General features: G+C 43.5%; 1 protein-coding gene across 3 annotated transcripts in view; it reads right to left on the bottom strand.

The window, feature by feature from the left end:
• Nucleotides 1-4,480: 4,480 nt before the first annotated feature.
• KIF11 (kinesin family member 11) overlaps nt 4,481-18,323 on the bottom strand; it is a 45,157-nt gene continuing 31,314 nt past the window's right edge. For all 3 annotated transcript variants that reach the window (XM_078593364.1, XM_078593365.1, XM_078593366.1), the window contains exons 18-24: nt 17,554-17,712; nt 15,918-16,057; nt 10,571-10,850; nt 8,917-9,139; nt 7,832-7,974; nt 6,945-7,049; nt 4,481-5,579 (exon numbers count right to left, since the gene is read on the bottom strand). In XM_078593364.1, the coding sequence (XP_078449490.1) occupies nt 5,415-5,579; nt 6,945-7,049; nt 7,832-7,974; nt 8,917-9,139; nt 10,571-10,850; nt 15,918-16,057; nt 17,554-17,712 (1,215 nt within the window). In that variant the 3' untranslated portion in view covers nt 4,481-5,414. The remainder of the gene's footprint in view (nt 5,580-6,944; nt 7,050-7,831; nt 7,975-8,916; nt 9,140-10,570; nt 10,851-15,917; nt 16,058-17,553; nt 17,713-18,323) is intronic.

Below are 18,323 nucleotides of genomic sequence, written 5' to 3'. Positions count from 1 at the left end.
CATATAGCTTTGCATCAATTTGATTTTAAAAAATGCTTTCATGATACACGCATCAAATCACGAGTTGAAGGACTTTAGGCAACATACAACGCTGTAATTGTTCAACAAACCCTGTAGCTCTATCAAATTGCAAGGACTACATAGTGGCGTGTACGAAACAGATTCTCGTCACGACCCTCGGTGAATTCTTGCCCAAATGAACATCTAAGCAGTAATAAAAAACTAAGAATAGGTTTTACCCTTTCTGGCAATAAAAAGGTATTAAGATATTCAAACACAAAATAGATACCTTTTGCATGGAACCAAGTCTGCATTAACCACACGTACTTGTGGTGAACATGCAAACAAAACATGCTCTGATAATACAGAGTGTTTCAAAAAATGTGAACACTTAAGAGAATTTGCAATAATACCACAATAAATGTGCCTCCGGGCTCTGGAGACCATCTGGAGAAGATTCCAGGCCACGTGTTGATAACGATAGCGAAGAAGTGGAGACTGACTTTTTGAAGATATTAACATACTTTTGTTATATTAGTGTATTATCCGTTATTTTTCAATTTAAAACGATAGTGCATTTCCGTTTTAACATTTTTGAAGCACCCTGTATATGTATTAGCTTTGAAATGGATTGACCTACACCAGAAACAGCCTTCTTTATTGACTAGTCTCACCAGTGTCAGACTAGAGAACGCCAAACTGAACAGTACAAAGCCAATGCACATAGAGCATGTATTCGCTGCGTGTTAGCAGCGATATCATGGGGACTTTTTTTTTCAAGTATCTTAAAGTGTAATGACCGAAAAATGACCTCAGGCCAATAAGCAGCCTAAAGGCTATTTGAAAATAAACAAACGTCTCCGATTGGAAGGAAGGCCTCCACGGTGATTGGTCGGAAGGCAGACTTAAAGGGATTTGAGGAATAAGGGTTGAATGGGAAAACAAAGGATCTGTTAGAGGGGGAGGATAGGGATTGGCTAAAGGTAAAACACAAGGACAAAAAGGTTCGAGAAAGGGGGCTGAGGAATATATAAAGTGGAGAGCATGAGGAGTGGGGACGTTCGGAGGAAGATACAAGCTAAAGCATAGGGTCCCTTATTGTGGAAGTATGTAAATGTAGTGAGTCCAACTGAGTCGCAGACGTTATCTTGGAAGCAATACTATTTATTACGTCACTCTAACACATCACACAATCTACACTCGGGTTTCGAATGCCCATCAAGCCACGCTGCGGCAGAACTAGACACGGTTCGCTATCCCGGCCCGGACCACAAGCTGGGTCCTGGACCGCGTGGCTCGAGGCTTCTTCTCCCTGACGTGGATCTTCTTCACACCAGCACACGAAGAACCCCGAGCTCCTCACGGGCCCCGTTATATCCCTCTGGGCTGGCTCCGCCCGGCTCACCTTCCAGATCTCTCGAGCTCTTTCTCGAAGGCTCCTGAGAGCTCTTTTAGACCACGTGACCGCCCAGCGGCCCACGTCCACCATGGCCCCCTCCAATATTATCTGGTCACGTGTCAGGTCAACCAGCGTATCATGCCCCAACGTAGCCCTGGCTGGCTGACGCTTCCTCTTGCTCCCTCGCCGGGAGCCCACACTGCTCACGGTGCCTCCGTGCTGACCAGCGCTCATCCAAGCCCCGCTAGGGCTGGTGGTACTACGCCCCGTAAGCGGGCTATACATGTCAGCACATTATCAGCCCTGGCTTCATAAGCCCGGCACCACACAGTGACAATCAGCCACTACATAAATAAAAGTGGCTCTTCTTCCTACTTTGTCGTCAGTCGTGACAGAAGTATAAAAAAAGACCAATGATAGAACTGCTCACCCTGAGCGGAACATGTATAGTGTCGGAAATGCATAGCACACGCCGCCCTATGTACACTTAGCTGTAGTTGCGGGCACGGGTCTGTAGGGGGTGCCACCCTGAGATAGAGAGCCGGACCGTTGAGATACTGAGTTCCCCCGACCCCAGGTGAGGGGTTGGGGGGTTATTCCAGAGCCCCCTGGAAGGTTCCAGAAAGGGGGCGGTACCAGGGGCGGGGAGTCCCCGAGGTGGATATAAAAGACGGACCTCAGGACGGCTCGAGGCAGTGCTCTGAAGACTGAAGACCAGCTCGGCTAGGACCCCAGGACCCAACGTCCTTTTAAGGGCCGGGGTCGAGCACGGGCCAGTGGTCGAGTCCCTGGCTGGGTCAGGCAAACATAGCCTCCCCTAGGTCACCCTTAGCAGGACTGAGAGCCCGTGGTCCCAATGATAGAGCAACATAAGTCCGGAGGCCATACCTCCCCAGGTAGCGAGTAAAGGAGCCATCACCCCTTTGTGTTAGGGACCGATAACGTTATTGTAATGTTTATTGTAATAAACGTGTTGCCTCTAAAAGCTACGTCTCCGGTCTCCGTGCAAACCCACGACACATGCTCCGATACGTGCATTGGCGTTGTACTATTCGTCTTTTAGCGTTCTCTGGTCTGACTGGCGAGACTCGGCCATAAATAACACCGTCTCTGGTGTAGGCCAATCAGTTTCTAAGACAATGCATACATTATATTATCAGAGCATGTTTTGTTTGCATGTTCACAAGTACGTGTGGTTAATGCAGACTTGATTCCTTTCAAAAGGTATCTATTTGGTCTTCTTAGGTTTTTTCGGTAAAGTCACGTAGAAAGTAAAATAAAATAAAAACAAAAATCACGACGTTTCGGAGGCAACACAAGTCTCCGTCATCAGGTGGGACCGTCACAGCCAGATTAGCTGTATCAAGTGAGGCAATGATTCAAGATGTAATCCCTTAAAAGCGAGTTTAGGGGGGAGGGAGAGGGAGGGGGGAGCTCATCAGACTATGGTAGCCAATGAAAGGAACGTATCGGGAGGGAGGGGGGGCGAGGCCAAAAGGGTGGGCGATGGACGTGGAAGCGCTTGTGCGCAAGCGGCCAATTACTGCACACGCCAACACAATGGAGCGATTGTGCGCAAGCGGCCAGCCACTGCACCCGCCAACACAATGGGCAGAGAGGAGGGGAGGTCTAATACACATGATAGACAAAAGAACGAAAATGATGATGGGTACAAACTTAGGGGGAGCTCATCAGACTATGGTAGCCAATGAATGGAACGTATCGGGAGGGAGGGGGGGGGCGGGGGGGGGGCGAGGCCAAAAGGGTGGGCGACGGACGTGGAAGCGCTTGTGCGCAAGCGGCCAATTACTGCACACGCCAACACAATGGAGAGAGAGGGGGAGGGGGGGTCTGATACACATGATAGACAAAAGAACGAAAATGCCCATGTTTATCTATCATGTGTATCAGACCCCCCCTCCCCCTCTCTCTCCATTGTGTTGGCGTGTGCAGTAATTGGCCGCTTGCGCACAAGCGCTTCCACGTCCGTCGCCCACCCTTTTGGCCTCGCCCCCCCCCCGCCCCCCCCCTCCCTCCCGATACGTTCCATTCATTGGCTACCATAGTCTGATGAGCTCCCCCTAAGTTTGTACCCATCATCATTTTCGTTCTTTTGTCTATCATGTGTATTAGACCTCCCCTCCTCTCTGCCCATTGTGTTGGCGGGTGCAGTGGCTGGCCGCTTGCGCACAATCGCTCCATTGTGTTGGCGTGTGCAGTAATTGGCCGCTTGCGCACAAGCGCTTCCACGTCCATCGCCCACCCTTTTGGCCTCGCCCCCCCTCCCTCCCGATACGTTCCTTTCATTGGCTACCATAGTCTGATGAGCTCCCCCCTCCCTCTCCCTCCCCCTCAACTCGCTTTTAAGGGATTACATCTTGAATCATTGCCTCACTTGATACAGCTAATCTGGCTGTGACGGTCCCACCTGATGACGGAGACTTGTGTTGCCTCCGAAACGTCGTGATTTTTGTTTTTATTTTATTTTACTTTCTACGTGACTTTACCGAAAAAACCTAAGAAGATGATTCCTTGCAGTCACGAAAGCTTCAAATCTAGAATTATCTATTTGGTGTTTGAATATCTTTACACCTGTTTTATTGACAGAAAGTATAAAATCTATTCTTAGTTTTTATACTTTGTTACTGGCAAAAAAGGTCTCATGACATCTAAACAGTGTTAGTCTCCTGTTTACAGCCAAGCCAGTGGTGGAAATTCCTCATTCCTGTGGTGGGAGCAAGCCTCCCGGTAGGATAGCCGCTGTTGGCTTTCCCACAAAATGATTGTAAAAAAAAAAGTACATGAGGAACAATGGAATTGGTTAAACTCCAATCAGGATTTAACTCGCAGCCTTACAATTGTGGTTCGCTCACTCTAGCTCTGCCACCTGGCCGGTAATATACTGCACTACCGATGTAATATGGGATCGAGACCCTGAATGAGTGAAGTCATTGGATTTGCGAATTGGGCGAATCATTGCATGCTTTATAACTCCGCAATCCACGTTTGAATAGCCCTCTTACACAATCAGTTCCTAATAACATTTCCATTTATATTAAACATTTATAAAAAACACAATTATTCAATTACAAATTTATTATTTTTAAATAGTGTTTGCAAGTGTTTTAACAATGCGAAGCACTTGGTCACATAAAATACATTTAAGTAAATGAAAACTTACATCCGTGCCCCTATTCATGAATGGCGTTTCACACATACATCACCAACTAACCACCTGGCAGACTGCGAGACCATCACGGCTTACTAAGCTACTGAAAATTGTATGGGCACAAACAGCATGCAGGCTTCTCCTATGTAACAATTCCTAAGGACATACATATTACGGCAATCATATAGCACCTGATATGAGTATTGTTTTACAAATCCCATTCAACTGTGTTACAACGGCCAGGCGTACCACGTGATCGCAGGGCTGCCATCACGTGATAATTTATTGATTTCATCTCTTCACTCCATACGAAGGGGAATGCATGTTTGTTTGCATACTGTGCCATTACGCAGAGTTGTGATGGCCAAGTTATTAACTGTATTTTTTTTTGGCAAATATACCACAACAGTTGAGTGACACGAGAGCCATTACATTCTAAGTGGTATCCCAGGGCAAGGATTTGAGAATGAGAGGTGCCAGGCAAAACCACAATTATAAACAAGGCATGTGAATCCCAATGCCGGATTGACAATCAGGATGAAAATAATGAGCAAATGAAATGTTTTATATAAAAAAAATCAGGCTGATAAATGCATTTTCCTTCAAATGTATTGCAATGCAAAAAACTTACACCCTATTAAGATTAAGGCACATTTTAAAGAATGAAATAATCTCCAGACAAATGTTGGGACACATAGGAAGGTATTAAAGGTATTGTTAAAAAAAAAATTCAAATGCCAACACTGCACTATGTTACGTTCAGTTAATATGTAACAATACAAATTTTTTTTAACATATACTGACAAACCAATCCTGCGATTGTACTCCAGAGTGAACCTATGGCCGTTAGTTGTTATGGATTTGCAGAGGGATTTTAGACTTGAACGTGGCCGTCTCCGCGTCGTTGTTGCAGCCGTTGCTCTTGTTCTGGAGGCTCGGCGTGCAGGAGGAGAGTGCCTTGTTCTCCTTGTCCTTCTTGGTCTCCTTGTCCTTCTTGCTTCTGGATGCTCTCTGGGCACGCAACGTTTAAAAGTCAGCGATTTTCTGCTTATCCCCGAGCCAGGTGGACGTTACTATGGCAGGGGAAAGTCTATCCATGTGATAACCAACAACGGAAACTTATTTTAATGACCCCAGAGGGATGATAGGCCGAGTCAACCTCCAACCCAGATTTGAACTCCCAGCCTTCCAATTGTGAGCCACTGCTGCTGCTGTCGTGGTTCAGGTCTCACGTAAGGGGTCAGCTGCACGAGTTGTCCCAGGTTGTTATTATTATTGTTGTTCATTCACTATGTGAGTGGAGGGTGTTCACTGAGCCACTTGGTTGGATACGCTTTACAGATTATATTTTGTTTATAAACTGTAAATAACAGTCATTCATAATTCCATGCTGGTTTAATAGCTTGTACCTCTACTTTTTTTCTTCCATCCGATGGAAGAAATACATCTTAATAGCTTCTCATGTCAATGAATGACAGCTACTCAGCTTACAACAGACTAATATTTTTAATTTGAAATGCAGATATCACCTTTAATATTAAGACAATGATTGTATCAGGAGAGAATTGTATTTTTTTGTTGTTTACATATTCTTAATTTCATACGTGTTTTTCAATACTACGCAAAAATCTCTAAAATAAACAAGACGGCTGTGCGACACAACTTGGAATATTTCTTCTTCTGCCGCAAGAAGGGCATGGATTCGATTGCCAGATTGGGCCGCTTTCTGTGTGCAGTGTATATGTTCTGCCCTTGTTCCGAATGGATTGCCAGGTTTCATGCTGTGGCTAAACATCCTAATGCTGAAAATGTACCTGCAAATTTGCTCAATTGGGGTTACGCGTAGCAACAATGCCAACTACTGTGACAACTTGGCAGGACCCTCCAGAAAGAGTTGCGATTCGGCAGGCTATCCTGGGTCATCAAGCCTAATAATAAATAGTAAGACAAATTTTAGAGCACTTTTGTTAACAAAAATAAAAAAAAACTTTTTATTTTACCAGGTAAGGTCCACTGAGCTACACATCGCTCTATTTGAGGAGTGACCTGGCCACAAATAATAGCTCAAAGTGGCGGCTTATCATGTGGAAATTTATAGCAGCCAAATACTCTAAACGCATGTTTCTACATGTGAAGGGAAAGACCGGAGGACCCGGGGAAAAATTTACGTGACCACAAGGAGAACATGCAAACTCCACATATATACAACAGGCATCAGGGTCGGGATCAAACCCACGAGACCTCCTGCATATCAAGTGGGGGAGTTAATATCTCTCCACCGCGACACAGTTGATTGTTAATCCACTGCTGGATAGGCCTCTCTGTTTTGTGCTGTAAACCACACGTCACCACGCTATCACCAGCGCTGTTTCATACCTGAAAGAAGGGAAGACCAGAGCAGTCTTCGGAAGGAACATCTTCATCGATATCGGACTTCTCCGTTGACTCTTCCTCAAAACTATCACTTTCTTCTACATTGTCCTGTAACGGCAACATGGAATATTCAGCACGATACGTACGTTGAAAATTTTCTTCTTATTATTGAATGAGTGTGGCTTCCAAAACATAAATGCAAAGGGCATTCCATGATGCAATGTCTTTTGTTGTTAAACATGTGAAACTGTAAAATTCTAAATCATATTCGAGTCAATGTTAAATTTTTTGGAAGTAAACAATCAAGGCACCATGCAGTAAGCACGACCTGTGCGAGATCCCGGAGGTACATTGTGATGTACTCAGAACACACGCATCAAACTTGATATAACTAGCCGAGGTAGCCTTGACTGGTTAGGTTTTAATTTAGTTTGAGCAATTTAAGTGATTAGAATGTCACAAACTATACCTTTCCCTAACCACCCACAGTCAGGCTCAAGAGAGGACTAGATCTATGGAATCATTACACCTCAAGTGCGTAGCAGTGCAACTGCTGTCATCTACATACTAATATTGATACGTACGTGTATAAACAGTAATATAATATAACGTTTAACATTCTGAATTACTTTTCATGTTTCAATGCAGAGAGGCAAAGTTAATTCATGTTTACACACAACATAACTCGGGGGGCCGTATTCTCAGTCACGGCTTGGGTCTGTCTCGGCCTCTAACACTCGGGCTCAGCTTGGGATCGAGCCGCTCCGTTTCTTCCAAAGATGCAGGAGCAGCTCAGCCACGGCTCGGCCGAGGTTCAGGGAAATCCTGAGCATGGCTTGGACCATGCTTAAGTTGCAATAATAATGATTAGTTTGGTAAAATGTCCGTACAATTCGTATTTCTTGAGCTGGGAGTGGTTCTCCACCATGAAGCGTGTCCACCTGCTGCTGTAACTTCTCAACCAGAGCATCGTGGGGTTCCGTTCGCTGCAGAACCCGTGGGTACCGATACTCCTTACGCTGGGGAGTTGTGCCTGCATTCAAAATAACTCCGGTCAGCATCACAAAGTGAACTTAAAATACATGTTATTATGATGCACTTGTTTACACAGGAAAAACTCAGTCTGAAGACTTTTTCAGAATCATCCTGCCAAGTTCAGTTGGGAGGGCGATGTTTGCCGTCTGATCCCAATTGAGTATTTGTCAGGTAATTTTTTAGCACTGGGATGTTTGGCCAATACCAGATACATGGTATGTTTTTTTTCTTTTGCCACGGGAGATTGTGGCAACCCGGAAAAACCTACACAGAACAAGGGGAAAACATACAATCTCAACAGAGAAAGACGCCTGAATCAGAAACTTATTGCTGTAAAGCACTGCACTAACCTGCCGCTGTATACCATTACAAAAAGGCACTCGAGCCTGCAACAGTGGTCAAACATAATTGGGCTGGTTTCATTGGCTGTTAGATCATATTTAATTATATATATTCTGTTGCTGCCAATGAACATAAAACTGAACCTGCAAGACAACATTGTATACTCAATATATTCAACATTTTAGTTGCATTCAAGTTTCCAAGGAAGTTGTTTTTACACTACATTCAGGCCAGGTGCCCGATTTAAGGAATAACACATACTGTCATTAACAATTGTTGAATCATTGTGTGTATTTCCTTTGAGCAAGTTAAATATTTGTATTTGTTTATACAAGTACAACAAAATTCCAGTGAGTGTTACAATAAAAAAGTTTCAGTTAAACATCTGTCATCAATTTGCAGTGTGCTTCATTACAGCAGTGAACTACCATCACACCTTATTACATAGCTGCACTGTAAAGTGGAAAACCCATGACCCTAGCACAAATCAGACGATTAATAGTGGTAGGTAATTTGCCACGTATCACTCATCCGAATGCCACATAAAATGCAAATGTAGTATGGCCTTTATAAAATACTGAAGGAGCAGTGAAGTGACCTGTAGGAATGTCCTTCTTGAAGTCATCATGGAAGAATTGTTTGATCGTCTGGAGGCATGTGTTCCTATTCTCCTCCAGGACTCTCGAGAGCTGGCTCACAGCCTCCCGATCAACTTCCATCTGCCTCTGCAGATTCACGATTGCGGCCTGCAGCTGCAACTCGTGTTTCTGCAAATGGCAGCTCCACGCTCCTCTAACTGCATCCATTCTAGTTCCTGAATCCTGTGGAAGTAAAGAACAAGCACAACAAAAACCAACATTGTACAAATACACCAATTAAAATACCCACTGCAGTTGGCAATGCACAATCGCAACTCCAATCTATTAAAATACAGAGTTCGGAAGAAGCGAATGCATGGGAATGTCAATGACAAAAGTAGACCTACCAAAAATAACATTGATCTAAACAAAAATCTAGTCATCTGGCCAGAAACGTAAGGTATATTTTGATACGCCGAGAATCATAAGTGAATATGTTAGTTTGACGGCACAAAGAGATATATAACAAACACAACTAATAAGTAAACGTCACAATTTATCCCTCCAGAAAATCTACACGTTTACGATTTGGGGTCTAGATTCAGTTAAGGTACATTTTCTTGTCTCATTTCCACCGGCAGCACTTAACCATCGAGCCCAACACTGCAATTCGATTTGTAAACCATAAACGTGGCCTATCTCATCACATCGAGGAAGCTAAGCAGGTTGTGCCTGGATGGTGCTTGGAGATGACCACTGTGCATGCCAGGTTATCATAGGTGGCTGTGAGGCTGTGCCATGTTATGGTTAGAGGACAATGCAGAAAAACTATTGGACTGCGCTTCTATGCCACAATATCCTTGCTCTCCAGCTTTACCAACTCGGTGAAGTATGGTGAAACATCCCATGTGAGGAACACAACTTAGGGAGGCCTTCATCCAGCAGTGGATTTACAAAAGGCTGAACATTATTACTAAAGAAAAGTTGTAAATGTTCTGGCCATAAAACACACATTCACATTTTCAGAGATTTGTATACAGGAGACCCTTGAATATCTTGGGGTTTATATTCTAGGGAAGTGCCGCAAAAGCCAAAACTGTGAAATTCAATACTTAAGCCATACCTAAATAATGGGGTTAGGTATACGGCAACCAAAAATACACACCACAATTGAAATACTGTACGGCTAATAAACTAAAAACTAAATAATTTAAATTAACACAACCATATACCAAAACAAATCCTAAACAAATAATAGTACAAATACTTAATACTGTACCTACCAATGATGATCCAAAGCGTGTGCGCGTGTGTTGGTGCTGGCCAACCACCCCCTCGTGTGCCATGCCAGCCTTCATAAGTGCTTGATAACTGCACTTGCCCCAACAGTCTGTTACTAGGCTATACGGAGGATCGTTGTCTTTGTCCACAAGATTCTTGCATGACAGGTTGAGGTGCGACCGACTGCCTCGCATCCCTCGCCCACCCCAAGGTATCAACCAAGGATACGGTGCGTCCGTCTACAGTCTACAGTATACGCGCGAAAGGCCAAAACCAACCCCCGCGATAGCTAAAAAGGTTGCCCGCGATAGGTCGAAACCATGAATGATTAACCCCGTGATATTAAAGGGTCTCCCGTATTGGTGAATAGTTCCCTTTAAAAGCTTGAGTTACCTTTTGTGAGGCTTTCCAGGCGTTCTGGTTTTCCTGGAAGGACGTCTCTTGATGCGACATCATTTGTTGCAACTGACGTTGCTGATGGTCGTAGGAGTTGTGCGACGAGGCATGGAGCCGGTTCAACTCGGCACACAGGGAAAGTTGCTTTTCTGCAGCCAAGTCAGACTGCGCTGTTCCTGCATTACTCATAGCATGCATCTCCCCATGCACACCACTCAAGCTGTCAATCATGCTTGTCCCACACACCTTTGTCAAGTCAGCTCCATTCTGCAAATCACTGTACACAGCACATGAACACAACATAGATTAAAAAGCTATATCAATCATCATTATCATCAACATTGACTATATTCTGGCTCCCAAATAAAAACACACCTTAATAGCATAAGTGACAATAATGTATATGTAATGTCCCTCACGAATGCAGACCCAGGCCTAACACGTACATTACGCAGCAGCTACAGAACCCTACTGGATATTCCATGGCATGCGTGTCAAGCAACATGGTGTAACAGTCCTGCAATAACATGGCTCAAAACATGTTTTGTACATTCTTTGGTTTTTTTCGGTTAAGTCACGTCTAAAAATAAAATAATAAATTAAAATAACATATTACGACGTTTCGATTGCAAAACAAGCAATCATCATCAGGTATAAAAGAAATAGCAACAAAAATCTAACTAGAAAACTATAGACAGACATGCAAGCAGACAGACATCACAACGGCACACAGAGAGAGGACACAAATCGGCACAAAGAGAGGGGTCGTTTCTGTGACGGTCCCTTAAATATAGAGAGGGGGGGCGGGGACGGAGAGAGGGAGGGGGCAGAGAGAATTAGCATATCAATGAGTGTACGGCAACGTACTGCTGTTGCAAGTAAGATGACAATGTGGAACGGGCACGCAAAATTGAAAACGGGCACGCAAAATTGACTATTTGTTCTCTCTGCCTGTGTCCTCTCTTTGGAATTTTCACACTTAAAATTCTAACTTAGCAAATTTTGAAACACGTAATCAACCAGGCTATGCGTTAATTGTGTGTTAACCGACTCTGTGTTGTATTACATCACATTTCGATATTTTGCTAGGTTATTTAATTTTCGTGTGCCTGTCTCCTAATTTTCAATTTTGCGTGCCCGTTTTCAATTTTGCGTGCCCGTTCCACATTGTCATCTTACTTGCAACAGCAGTACGTTGCCGTACACTCATTGATATGCTAATTCTCTCTGCCCCCTCCCTCTCTCCGTCCCCGCCCCCCCTCTCTATATTTAAGGGACCGTCACAGAAACGACCCCTCTCTTTGTGCCGATTTGTGTCCTCTCTCTGTGTGCCGTTGTGATGTCTGTCTGCTTGCATGTCTGTCTATAGTTTTCTAGTTAGATTTTTGTTGCTATTTCTTTTATACCTGATGATGATTGCTTGTTTTGCAATCGAAACGTCGTAATATGTTATTTTAATTTATTATTTTATTTTTAGACGTGACTTAACCGAAAAAAAAACCAAAGAATAATTCCTGCAGTCACGAAAGCTCCTAAATTAATGTTTTGTACATGTTACTAATTTTGTCATGGGCGAGAAAATGAGATAAATTAACATGAGGATCTGCAATACCAATATTTGTCTCAAGTATACTTTCCACGCCAATGTGAAGGCTTACTCTTTGGGTCTTTCGGTAAAGTCACGTAGATAGAAGAAAAATAAAAAAATAAAAATCACGACGTTTCGATCGCCACCCAAGCAATCGTCTTCAGGTGAAAACATACAGCAGGCGGACTGCTGAGGCAGGAAGAAATATTGCGAGAGAGCTACTGCAGCCAAAGGTTATAAAGGTTTGAGATGGGTACAATCCAAGGGTAAGTGGGCGGGGCTAGAGATGGAATTTGCAAGTAAATGTAAGATCGCAGAGCCAGGTATACCTCGGCCATTGTGTTGCTAGAGATTAGCATATCAATCTGTTAATGTAACCCCACGGCTACGGTGCTGAAGCCATTGTAGTGCTCGAGATTAGAGATTAGCATGTCAATGTGAGACGGCTCCCGCAGCAGCGGCTGTGTTAATGAGACACATTCAGTCAATTAAACGAGCGCCACCGCCGCATCGAGGACTCACCCACCTACAAACTGGCCCAATTTCGTCTGAGACCTTGCTGCCATTCACTGGCAAGACCATCTCAGCTGTACTTAATTCAGCTCACTTGGTATCTCTAATTAAAGACATCTCACTATCTCCAGGTGATTTGCTTGTTAGCTTCGGTGTAGTGTCTTTGTTTACCGAAGTTCCTGTGCCTGACACCATTGCAATCATTGAAGATTTGGTCAAACAAGGACTGAATGCTGATGTACCGGCCCTGGTGAGACACTGCCTCACCAACACTAACTTCACCTGGAATGGAACATTCTACAAACAAGTTGAAGGTAATTCTAGATTTGAAGTTTTAGTGACTGCAAGAATCCATACTCTTTGGTTTTATTCGGTAAAGTCACGTAGGTAAAAAATAAAATTAAAATAACAAAAATTACATCACAACGTTTCGGGCGCAACACAAGCGTCCGTCATCAGGAGGGGACAACCACAGTGAAGACAGTTGCTGAGATATGTCAAAGAGATAGCTCTAACACGGGTTTATATAGCTGAGGAGGGTGGGGGGGAAATGAGGGCAGGGTGAGTATGGGGGCAGGGCGTGGGCTGGGGAAGCAAATCCCAAAGCTGGGCATACAGCTCATGTCCCACGGGTGGGGGGGAAGTGGCGGAGAGTGGACTCGGACAAAACTACTACACGATTGGAAAGCTGAACCTCAAATTTCCTAGTGATGTGCAAGGCTGGGAGTAAAAGACTTGTGATGTGGATATGAATATAAACTGTTAGGCAGCTAGGGTTTAACTTGGTTAATAACATCCTTCCAATGATTGCTCAATTTTAATCCATCTTCTCGGTTAAAGTTTTGTTTATGTTTGTATATCTGGATGGCCTCATGGACAAACCTTTGGTGGTATCCAGACGGCTTGCAGAGCACCTTGGTCTCGGAAAAGATAATATCATGAGAGCCCACAGCATTATAGCAATGATCAGCAACGGCGGAGGAATTCGTCCTGCCGTGTTTCAGATCTGCCTTATGCCCGCGGACACGGTCAGAAACATGACGTTTCGCCAATGTAACAAGCACCACAGATGCAACTTAGTTTGTAAACACCAGGGTATTGCAAGTCAGGAATTAAATATTTCATAGATGGGATTAGATCACGGATTTTGTGTACTGTACTGAATTGGACCTGGATCTTGTGTTTGTTTAAAATTTTTGAAATATTTTTGGTAACGCCTGCTATGTATGGTAACGTGATGGTTTTGATCGGAGTCTCAGGGAGTTGTTTCTCCATGGTTGGAAAAACAGCTTTGCAGATAGTATGGTCCGAATATCCATTCATCTTAAGGGCCCGATGTACATGTTCCAATTCACTGGCCAGGTGCTGTTGGTCAGAAATGCAGTGGGCCCTATGGTGTAGTGTTTTGATGAGGGAATTCTTCTGTGCTGGATGGTGGTGGGAATCAGGTTTCAGATAAGAATCTGTGTGGGTGGCTTTCCTATTATTAACCAAAACACAGCAAGAACATTTGCTGTGTTTTTCACACCTGATGATTGCTTGTGTTGCAGTCGAAACGTCGTGATAATTTTATTGTTTTATATTTTTTATTATTTTATTGTTTCCCTTCTACGTGACTTTACCGAACGAACCAAGAATATGAATCCCTGCAGTCACGAAAGCTTCAAATCAGGACAGTACATACAATTCGTGATCTGTAAAGGATGTGACCCCTGACATGCAATACCCCGGCGTCTACAAACTAAACCGTGTCTGCGGCAGTAGTTACATTGGGGAAACTAAGCGACATGTTTCAGACCGTGTTCGCAAACATGAGGCGGATCTGAAACACGGTAGGACCAACACCTCTGCCGTGGCTGATCATTGTTTTAACACTGGGCACACATGAAATTGATTTCTCCAAGACGAAAGTACTACGCAAACCCACTGGCTATCAACAAAGATTTGTTCATGAAGCCATCCAGATATATAAACAGATACAATTTCAACCGAGAAGATGGGTATTAACGGATCAATCATTGGAAGGACGTTATTAACCAGGTAAAGTCATAACTGGCTGTGATGCTTCCATCCTACCTGCCTATGTTAGCAGTTATTTCCGACTCTGAGTTACATTACCTTGTTAAATGTCTTTACATTAACAGGCTAAATGTCTCACTAACATTACTGCTGCTTCCTTTTCCTCGATGCGGCGATGGCGCTCGTTGTTTAATAGGCTGAATGTCTCTCATTAACACAGCCGCTGCTGCGGGAGCCGTTCCACATTGACATGCTAATCTCTAATCTCTAGTAACACAATGGCCGAGGTATACCTAGCTCTGCGATCTTACATTTACTTCAAATTCCATCTCTAGCCCCACCCACTTACCTTGGGTTATACCCATCTCAAACCTTTATAACCTTTGGTGCAGTAGCTCTCTCGCTATATTTCTTCCTGCCTCAGCAGTCCGCCTGCTGTATTTTTTCACCTGAAGACGATTGCTTGTGTGGCGATCGAAACGTCGTGAATTATTATTATTTAATTATTTTTCTATCTACGTGACTTTACCGAAAGACCCAAACAGTATGAATTCCTAGGTCACGAAAGCTTTAAGTCAAGATTTAATGTGAAGGCTATTTATCAATATGGCAGAATTTTGTACGTGATGGTAAGGTATTTAATGTGAAATGTGGAGTAATCGGTCTGCATAAAAATAAATAAGTGACTTTATTTTCATTATATTTTCTCATTTCCCCTCAAGCTCCAAAAATGCGTTTTTTATTCACAGGCTGACTTGCTCTGGCAAGCTCCCTGGGCCAGGGAGGGCTTGGTCAAGGCCTTCCCAGTGTCTACTTGAAGCATTAGAGGCCTGTGCCGTGATTACAATGGCTCAATAAGACGCAGCTGAGTTACACAACAGAAGCAGACTTGAGACACAGCAGGACAGTGCAATATCACGCTTGACATTATCTTAAGGGCGCAATCGATGTCCCGCATTTTGTATAACACTGGCGAAGCCCAGATGCGCAGTCTCATTATTTCTCTCGTTAAAGGCACAGGAGAGAGAATTCAAACACGAAAAGCATCCTGATATCTCCAATGTCCTGTATCGGTGTAAAATGAACATCAAATGTGACATGCTCGCCCTCATCACGGACTTGCACGTGACATGGCATGCCCTCTAGAGCACTCCGGCCTGAGGCAGGCATGAATGCCATGTGCTACAGATGGGAAGTGAAGAAATATCTCCTGTTCACCTTTACCTCTTCATAGTGTTGTGGAGGTTTCCCAGGATTGTGTCAACATTGTCCGCACAGTGCAACATGCTGGCAACTTCATCCTCTGCTTGACTATCCAAAGAGGTCAGCTCTGCATTAAGAGTTTGCATCACATTCCGAATTTCCTGTAAAAAATATACAACTCATGTTTCCCAAGTGGAATTATTACAAACACATAACATGCATCCGTGAGTATTATAACACAATTTGCAAAAGACCAAATCCATTTTGGACCTACAGTATTAGTCTTTCAAGGGCAATGTCCTAAAATAACACTAATTTTCATAGGCCACCTATTGGTTGTGTGTAGTATTGCAGCGCAAAGGAATGACTTGCCAATCGCAAAGGCCAAAGGCAAATATGTATAGATTTTGACTTAAAACTTTCGAGACTGCAGGAATTCATATTCTTTGGTTCTTTTGCTAAAGTGACGTAAATAAAATAATAATGTGAATAAAAATAATAAAATAAAAACCACGACGTTTCGATCGCAACACAAGCGGTCGTCATGAGGAAGAGGGGTTAGCTTCTAAAGGCAACCTGTTTATAAAGGTTTAAAATGGGCATAGCCCAAGTGTCAGCAGCATGGACGGGGCAGCTAATGTTAATGTAAGTGATGGAAGTAGTCAGCAACGATGGTGCTGGTGGTGGGTATCCACCAATTCAAAGGCTGCCAAGTAAAGGCTTAAAATGGGGGTAGCCCAAGTGTCAGCAGCATGGGCGGGGCAGCTAATGTTAATGTAAGTTATGGTAGCATAGGGCAACGACGGCGCTGGTGGTGGTGGGTTTCCACCAATTAAAGGGCTGCCAGGTAATCACTGAATCTCGCTTTACACACTCACATTGTTGACGGTGGAGGTTGCTGCTAGAGGTGATGGTAATAGTGGGTAATATGATGGTACAGGTGGTGGGCTTCCACCAATAAAGGGCTACTGTTAGTAGTGATGATAGTAGTGGGCAGCGATGGTCCTGGTGGTGGGCTTCCACCAATTAAAGGGCTGCCAGGTCTAAAATGGCTGCCAGGTCTAAAATGGCTGTGTTCCCATTTTAGACCTGGCAGCCCTTTAATTGGTGGAAGCCCACCACCAGGATCATCATTACCCACTACTACCATCAACCTCTAGCAGCAACCTCTACGTCAACATTGTGAGTGTGTAAAGCGAGATGCAATGATTACCTAGCAGCCCTTTAATTGGTGGAAACCCACCACCAGCACCGTTGTTGCCGACTACTACCTTCACTTACATTAACATTAGCTGCCCTGCCCATGCTGCTGACATTTGGGCTACACCCATTTTAAACCTTTATAAACAGTTTTTTGTCTTTAGAGGCTAAACCCCCCTTTTCCTGATTACGACCGCTTGTGTTGCGATCGAAACGTCGTGGTTTTTATTTTTATTATTTTTATTCACTTTATTATTATTTTTCTATCTACGTGACTTTACCAAAAGAACCAAATATGTTCATTAATTTTGCAACTTAATAAAAATTATGACTCATCACTCAATAAAATTAGATAATGGTCAATTATGTTGTTGCAAAATATATTCACAACACCATACATTAACACTACTGCCATGTGAATGGTTATTTCAATTCACACGCCTTTTCAAGTTCCAACCTGTGCTTGCTGTTGTCTCTGAAGTTTCAGTTTCTGTTTCAAAAGAGAATTCTCCTCTGCCAGCCGCCTGATTGACGAATCGGCGCCAAGACGAAGTTTCTCTAGAATTCCAACAAGGTTGGACGTAAACGTTCTCAATGTGTCTTTAACCTCTTCAGCCTGTCGACAGCCACAGTAGGAAATCACAACATAAAAGGGGTTAAAGGCCTCATTACAATATCAAATATAGCAGTGAATCTAAGATGTCTAAACGTCGGCTAACCAGGAAACCCTTAAAAAACAGTCCATTCTGCAACAAAGTAGTTGCGTTCCTAAAGAACACCGCGTTATAAAAAAATAGCAATACAATAAATAGTATAGGATAAAGCAGTCCACAATAAACACGTGAGATGTGTATGCAGGCTGAACAAAGACGGAAGCGTGTGGTGGGTAGTATCTAGAAGGATCCAGTAGTATCCCACCGTGTATGATGCTACGCCAAGGCAGCCATACAACCGTTTATTTATACTCGCACAATGTAGTTCTAGTCACTCAAATCGCATTATATCCAATTCGCATCTGCGTTATAAAAGTGTTCCCGAATACATTACATGCGTTATATCCAATTCACATTATGAAAACGTGCTATAGGAGAACAGACTGTACTGGGAGATACCAATTGGCTTTCACATCTAAATTGAAAAATAAAAGTGTCAATCTTTGCAGAGATGAGGTTACATGGTTTTCATGTTTTAAGACATGTTACTAGATGATGGAAACTCGCACAGCAC

The sequence above is a fragment of the Lampetra planeri genome, chromosome 4, assembly GCF_965212315.1.
Source record: "Lampetra planeri chromosome 4, kcLamPlan1.2.h2, whole genome shotgun sequence".
NCBI lineage: Eukaryota > Metazoa > Chordata > Hyperoartia > Petromyzontiformes > Petromyzontidae > Lampetra > Lampetra planeri.
Note: the sequence above shows the minus strand (reverse complement) of the source record. Positions and strands in the feature narration are given on the sequence as shown.